Raw genomic sequence first — 8438 nt, 5'->3', positions numbered from 1 at the left:
GGTGACAAACCTAGAAGTGCCTGATTCATGGACAGTCCATTCTGATGCACCGCTGATTGCACAATTGCAGAAATAAATAATCAGTTAACAAACCTTTTATCTGGATAATCAAGTAGTATTAACTTCACAATTTCATATACAACACTTTGATGCCTTCACATTAAAAACAAATATTAGAACAATTTAACAATTAGAATACTCTTTAAATTGGGCTTGGAGAAAACAACTAGCAAACAACCAGCCTATCTGTTTTCACTAGTGGCACCATGCTCAAACACCTCTGACAACATCAAGTGTTTATTTATTCAAAAAGTCCCACAATGTTATTTTTATTTAAAAAGGTTATTTACTACTAATGTCATTGATAAGTCATAACCAATTTAGCCTAACATGCACAAATATTAACATTATTTTATTAATTGCCTTGTGATAGTGATCAACACACAAAAACAGATTATCAATAGTGCCTCCAGGACCACAGAAGACTTGACTAAACTCAGCATATTTTATCAAAAGGAAAATTACAATGTTTTCTCTATTGAAGTACAAAGAAAATATACATGCAAATCACTGAAAATTTTGCAAAACCAATTATATTAAATATTAATTCCCCATGCTATTCAATGTTCATAATTAATCTACAATTTTGGCTGTATCACCCACACATCCTTCACATTCACAGTGAGTATGAGATTCACCATGCTATATGGAATAAGAAAAGTCCTTGTCTAAATTGTTGGCTTGCCATACATTTTAAACAAATGATTAGTAATAGAAATTGAAAATAGCAGAATTGATATCCATCTATTATTTATCCACTTATCCATTTTGACATCTACTTAATTCTATTTTAAGTTTGGAATGATGCCTCCAGCATCAAGTACAAGGCAGGAACTAACAATCAACCCAGTCCACCACAGGACACAGTCATATTCTCTCATACTTGGTCAACTTTATAGTCACTACTTAGCCTAAGGATGATCCAATTTGCAGTGTTAAGTACTATTGTCGTATTGTTCCAGCACTCTGGTATCTGTCTGTGGGGAATCTGCACCTTTTCATTTTTGTCTAGCACCTTCTTTATGTAGTCCAGATTTACTTCAATATCCCATCATGCGTTAGGTTAATCAAAAACTGAAAATAAGCCCAATGTGAGTATAAGTGTGAAGCACCCAATCAAGGGTTGTGCCGAAAGTGGCTGAACCTGGCCCTGAATCCCCGCAACCCTGATTGAATTTTATATATGTAAAAAGCCTAAAATGCATGTTCTTTGAGAAGTGGAAGGTAAAATGGGTCAACCAGAGAACAACAACATGCAGAGATGGAGAAAAAGTGAACCCCCATCTTGTTGAACTGTGAGGCGGCAGTATTTTTCTCTGTTCTATAGTGCTGCCAGAAAACAAACCAACAGTGAGTAAGAACAAAACCTTTTTGTTATTTTTCTTTTTGTTTAAATTTCTCACTAAAAGTCACAAGACACCCTTGGTTAGTGTTACATCATAAAATACAATAGGTATGAGGCAAGGTGGTATCTCATTCAGTGCTTCAGTTACTTACTCAATATAGCTACTGCTGAAAACTTAATGACTTTATGTTAATAGCTTATTCTGCATTAGTATGGCTTCTTCAACTGATGAAACATGCTGTTCCCAACCAATGTGGACATTAACTTGTATAATTATATTCCATTTATTCTAAAAAATCAAATTATGTAACAAAACAGCTGATTGCAGTTATATCATTGCTGAACAGCCCTGGTTTCAGATCTTAAACTTCCTTCTACATCTTATAGATATGTAGGTAGGCTGAATCATGAGACTAGATCAGCCCATTGTGAGAGACTGTATGAGTGGGTCTGGTGATGGCATCCAATACAAAGCTGGCTCTTGCCTTATGCCTGATTTTACAGGGAAAGGATCTGGACAGGTGTGACTTTGTATTAAAGTAAGGGGATTGCAGAATGAATGAATGAATCAATCAATGAACAGAATTGCATAATATTAGCATGAGCTGAGTGTCTGTAGTAGTACTAAAAGTAGTAGTAGTAGAAGTATTTCAAAATAAAAGTATTGGCCTTTAAAGGTTAACCTGAAAGATCTAGTTGCTTTACATGTTAAAATCTAAACTATATAAATCAAGGAACATATTTTTGGGAGTTATATAGGGCTAAAACAAGTAGAACAAATTATTCATTTAAATAATACCTTTGGTTTAGAAGAGAGACAGAAAAAATAACTGGAAAGTCGCCAGTCCAGCAGTATAATAGCATGACATCAGCAATATCTAAAATACCTAATATTGTCACTCTTGCGCTTTATTCCTATTTTTTATTCATTGTACAGACAGCCTTTAGGTTCACATGACAGCTGCAATTGCCTGATTTTTAGGTTAGCTTTATGTATTCAGCAAATCAGACACCCCATGAAAAGCACAACCGTAGCTGGAAGAAACGGCGATTATGCTGAAGCAAACTGCACTGTAATTGCTACGCTAACAAGGTGATTCATTTTTAGACATTTGTTGGTAATATCTATCCAAATAGCACTTCCCATTTCCTCTTGAAAGTTAACTAACATCTCAATTGCAGTGGCAGCACAATTGCCTTTTCAGAGCACTTCTTTGCGCTGCTTCTATAGTGCAGATCACAAAAAATACAGCTGGTTACAGGGACAGACTGTCTGTGAAAATGCTGTCAAGGTGCATTTATTAGGCACACATAAGGTAACTGCAGCCTGCAGGCTCTTCTCAGCTTCAAAGTGAATGTAAATTTTAACACTTCAGCTAGAGCTGCAATGCAAATTCATGGCAATGGGAAAGCGAACTTAAGCTGTATTTACAGCAATGTCCAATTACAATACAATTAAGGATTATCTGAGACGCAGACTTCATGTGCATTGCAATTTGGCCTCACTCCATTTTATACGACAAACATGAATGAGGACTAAAGCAAGAGGATGCTTTTACATATGAATGTGTGAATTGCATCCATAATGTACTTTATGGCTTACATAAAGGAAATACGGCCTTATTGTCAAAGATGTTTGCTTTCCCTCTAAAAAGGTTTCATCAAAAAGACATCTTTGTACAGAAATGAGACAACGAAGCTTTCCTTTACTTGCATGAACTTTTGTAATATGCAGTTTTCAACTACTTGCACATAACATGGCCACTTTGCTTTGTGTAACTATTTTATTTTAATGATAGAGAGAGGGCTATATTTCAAATGACCCATCTTTAAATTTCCCCACAGCATTAAGAAACCTTGCAGATGACCAGAATTTTGAACAATGTACAGTATCTGAGTATATCAGTGAAAAAACAGGGCAAAGAAGCTGTGACAAGCTCCATACATTTACATATACAATGATTATAACTAAAGGTTCCTCATGAAAACCCGAGAGGGTAACTGTTTTACTGCATACGCTAAGAAACAGCACCGAAAGCCATAAGGTTTTTATTCCATGCCTTTGGTATTGTGCCATTCCTGATTGGAAACCAAAAGAACGATTGCTGTGGTTTGCTTCTATAGCATAATGAAGGAACTGCATAAAGCAAAAAGGCAGTGAATGCTTGCCCTCTATCTATTATTACAGTCACTTATAATAGTACTAATGCTTTCCGAGTCATTATAGTTCCTGAAGACCACGCATTTTTAAGTGGTGAGTTTGCTCCATTGTTTAAAACATTAATGGATAGCACATTTCTCGAGTTACCTTTTCAATAAGTGCATCTTTTTTTTAATAACAAGGAAAACTCATTCTACAAAATATAATTCTGAAGGTACTTTTGGCACATGTATGTAAAACAATATATATGTGTGTCTATGTGTGCGTACTTGATAATGAGTTGTATTAAAACATGAAAGCTGTATTTCTTTTTAACTACAAGTGAGCTTTTCACCATTTAACTCGAGTAACAAATTGGATGACGCTGTCTCTGTGACACCTTTCCTCTCTTTGCATTATCCTGCCTCTCAGATGTACTGTCTTGTTCAATTTACTCTCTGTATCTGTGATTATGTACATGAAGCACATTGTTTCTTTTTGTTCTGTAAATGTAAATTGCTTCATAAAGTACGCTGTGATGCCACAAACACTGAAAGGCACCACATAAAACAATTCATTAAAGACTGATGGATATCAGAAGACACAAAACTCTGTCTATCAACTGAATATTGTATATATAGTTAACTGCATACTAGGTTCACTTCAAATTAAATTGTTATACATGTGCTTCTATTTTTAGTTATGGCTGTAAAGATTTGTTTGGTATAAACCAATTAAACATGCTGCAGTGTTTTTATCTCTTCATTAAATTTAAAGATTAAGATGTATATGTATTGTGTTTATTTGATGTTTTCTGTTCACCACTTCCATGAAACATATAAAAATATTCTCATATTTGCTTATTCAGTATTGTAGCACTGAGCACAAGGCAAAATGGGATGCCAGCATACTGTAAGGCTCACTTATGCATAGAGAGCCACATTAGAGTCACCAGCTAATATAATTCTGCTATTTAAATTAAACATCAATGAACTCTGTTATGCTGGTGTGAATATTGTTATATATCAAGTACCAAATAATAAAACAACTGCAAATAGATTGAGGTGATATGACTATGTGAATGCTTAAATGACATCATACACTATAGTGCGGAAAAGGTGGTATATTTGGAGATGTATTACCTGCACTACAAAAACCAAAATGATGCAGGGCAGCATGATCATTTTTTCCATGGTATTCTGGTTTTGTTCCTCAAAGATGTGCAATTTAGGCTGATGGAGAATTACAAATTGACCCTGTGTGGGTGTGTACGAGTGAGCCATGTGATGGACTGGCACTCCAGGTTTTTATCCAGCCTTGCACCCCCTGATACTGACATAGGCCTAGCCCTTTGGAACCTTGAATTAAATTAAATGGGTTTGAGAATATGTGTTATGTTACTATGGAACATCTTAGCTGTTCTGTGGAGTAACATAATCAGCAATAATTAGATTCTAGAAATGCTTTTTACATAATAACCTGCTCTCTGCCAACCACTTGGTGTGAGCCCATCACAGGACAAATCCTGCTGGTTCATCACAAGAAACAGACTATAGAAAAACAAAATCATCCAAAAAAGCTACACATTTGATCGCTGTTACACCTTATTGAGCTAATTTCCCAGAACTCTGTTGAAATTTCAGTGAGGATGATGATTATAAATAAAAAACAACAGGCTACAGAGGCAGGACTTACGGATTCTGTCTGATGAGCTCTCAGTCCGAGCAGGAGAACTTGAAACACTGCTGCTTCTGTGAGATGATGGGTGGCTTCCAGGTCTTCTGCTGTCTTCCAGCGATGGTGCTGGGGAAGGGCTGTCTGGTACACGCTCCTTAAGAAAAAAATAAAACAAAAAAAAGCTCATTTTGCAGGATTAAGATACTTAACCAGTACACACACTGCATGATGACTTGCTAAATACTCATAACAAAGCTGGAATACTTGGGTTCACTTCTCTGCAATTCTGTGGAATCATCAGTTGCTGCTTGCATACCCATCTGTTTAGGATGTTTTTAAAATAAAAATATTTCATTAACAAACACTTTCTGCATTGTACTGTTTAGAGTAATTTTTTAAGCTATCAGGATGTGCCAGTAAACTGTAATCCTCCAAATCCCACCTCTTAATTGACCATGAAATGTTCATTTTTATAGTAATACACCATTGTACAGTTATGCACTTGGCCAAAATACAAAAGCTGGTTGACAGAGTGTATTGTGTGATGCAATGTTGGAGTAATACAGGGGCCTTATAAAACTATTAACATAAACCACATTGCCAGTTCTATAGGCCAAATGGAATTTGGTCAAGATGCTTGATTTAAATATTTAGCAACAGATGTCCACTTCTGCTTAAAAAACAATTAAATGATTCGACCGTGGTGTATTTTTTAGGAGGGATTTCCTAAATGCAGAGAAAACTGCTTTAAAATATAAGCAAGGAAGATTATCACATTATAGAGTTACTGCAATGATTTGGGCTGGCACCTTATCCGGGATTGGTCACTGACTTCCACCCAATGCTGCTGAGGTAGTCTCAGCTTCCACTCAACACTAGAAAATGGATCAAGAATTAGTAAGCAAATGAATGTATAGAATTTACAGACTTAAGATCAAGTGCTAAGATACTTCTTTGAGATCATCTATTACTCTTTATTTACAGTCCCTTAAACCAGATTATGTTTACTGTATTTTAGGAATTCATCTGTTTTGTAACTGTTTTCTTTCAGTTTTGGAAACTTTAGTCTACACAAAGAGCAGTGGGCACAAGTCAAAAATTAGCACTAGATGCAACACAAGTCCATCTTAGGGTGCACACTCAAGCAAAGCCACACCTACTCACACTACAGGTTAAACTGGGATTGTTTCTTTGACTATGAGAAGAAACTGAAGGAGAATATATAAGCTCCACACAGAAGACAATCATCTATTAATATTCTGGACTCAATAACCCATCAGCATCGAGTTAAAGGAAAGAATAGGGTCTGGATATGGCACTAGACACTTACCCACATTAGGTCATACCAGTGCAAATTTAAGCAATTAAGCAAGTTATGCTGGCATCTTTGGGATATTTGATAAAATCTATCTCCCTTAATAAGGGAAACAGACAAGTTCCTGGGAGTTAAACCCAGGAGCTGTGAGGCAGCAGTATTCATAAGTACAACACTGAAAGAACACTATAAAAATTTGTATTACATTGATTCCTAATGTCAACTGCTAGTAAATGCACAATAAAATGTCAAAAATGTTCTTCAAAAACAAAATAAACAAACCAATATTTTTTAGGTATTTTTTTTTCTAAATACACAAGATTGATGTTCAGCTTATTTAAATGCAAACACATTATTCGCTCCAACTCTGTGCCTAATAATATACTGACTGCGGTTCACATTATGGGTAGCCCAGAACAATACAGAAGTCCATGTCCCTGGGCTGAGCATCCAAGCAACCTTCCCCCATGGCAGGAAACCTCAGCTGCACAAGTCTGGGGCTCTAGCTTTCAGTGCTGATCATACAAATGGATATTAATGATGTCTGATTGCTGCTCAATGGAAGAAGCACACAGGATTACATGTAATACACTATGAGGGGTCTAAATGTTTGTAAAACATTGTTTTATTGGTATACTAGCTGTATTACCTGGCTGTGCCTGGGGAATTTTGTAAGACAATGGGTCCTAGTTATACTGCGGGTTATACTGGTTAATTGGATGTATGACAAATACTATGTAACTAAGTATTTTCCTGTGTAATAATATTTGTGTGTTTTAACCAAGGGCTAATATTATTGCCAGGCAGTATGGTGTAATGGCTAAGGCTCTGGATCTAGGACTTCAAACCCTAAGGCTGTGGATTCAAATCCTAGAACTGACACTGAGTGACCATGACAAAGTCACTCACCTTTCTATGGTCCAAACGGAAAAACAAAAGAAATGTCGCCAATTGTATCTTAACACTACAGTTCCTGAAGCCTACGAAGAAACTTGTAATCCCGGCCCACCTTATAGCCCTTCACACCTCTCCATCAGCATATTTTGTTTTGTAAGTACAAGTAGCTAAAATTTACACTGGGTGTTACAGACTCAGATCAGATGTATGTTTTTATTATGTTGTAGAAATAATAATAATAGCAGCTCACTACTCAAAACACCTAGTCTCAAACCCACGACCTTCGGGTTATAAGGCAGTAGTTCTTACCTCTACACCATTCAAGAATACATTTAAACACCCTCTCAATTGACATTTGAGCTTCAGTTTTTAACTCATTGACAGCCACATGTAAATTGAATGCTTTTTTTTTTCTTTGGTTATATTCTTGAATAAAAGTGCACGTGTTTATTTGATATTTGGACTAAAGTCTTCATATATTACACGCTTCAGTAGTTATTAGTATAATATTAAAAATGTTTTTGCTTTAGGAACGTGTTCAGCACTTCTTGCATTTCCTTTCATCCTACGCTAACCCAGATCTTTGGAGACAATGAACACATATGAAATACATGTATTCCAAATAACAATATACTGTATTATTTACCCTATACAACTCCAGGTACCTCACACGCAGATAAGGAGCCTTGGCCTGAGCTTGGAGAACTTTTTGTCTGCGAGATGAGCTCCGTCAAAGCGGGGGATGGAATAGCAGGCTGCTTGCTACTTTTGCTGATCTATGCATTTACAAAACAAAAGATGCTGATGGAGAGGTGTGAAAGGATTTAAGGAGGGCTGGGATTACAAGATTTTTTGTAGGCTTCAGGAATTCTAGTGTTAAATGTTGTAAGTCACTTTGAATAAAGGTATCAGTTAAATACCGTATATACTTATGTATAAGTTGGGTCTTGAAACCCGAAAAATCGATCATAAAATCAGATCCCAACTTATATGCCCGTTCAAAA

General features: G+C 36.1%; 1 protein-coding gene across 9 annotated transcripts in view; it reads right to left on the bottom strand.

Moving 5' to 3' along the window:
* LOC114650151 (dachshund homolog 1-like) overlaps nt 1–8438 on the bottom strand; it is a 448999-nt gene that overhangs the window by 132533 nt on the left and 308028 nt on the right. For all 9 annotated transcript variants that reach the window (XM_051927162.1, XM_051927161.1, XM_051927163.1 and 6 more), the window contains 2 exons: nt 5241–5376; nt 1–52 (listed from right to left, as the gene is read on the bottom strand). The exon at nt 1–52 is cut by the window's left edge and continues 83 nt beyond it. In XM_051927162.1, the coding sequence (XP_051783122.1) occupies nt 1–52; nt 5241–5376 (188 nt within the window). The remainder of the gene's footprint in view (nt 53–5240; nt 5377–8438) is intronic.

Source organism: Erpetoichthys calabaricus, chromosome 4 (assembly GCF_900747795.2).
Source record: "Erpetoichthys calabaricus chromosome 4, fErpCal1.3, whole genome shotgun sequence".
NCBI classification, from domain to species: domain Eukaryota; kingdom Metazoa; phylum Chordata; class Cladistia; order Polypteriformes; family Polypteridae; genus Erpetoichthys; species Erpetoichthys calabaricus.
This window is presented reverse-complemented; position numbering and strand designations above follow the sequence as displayed.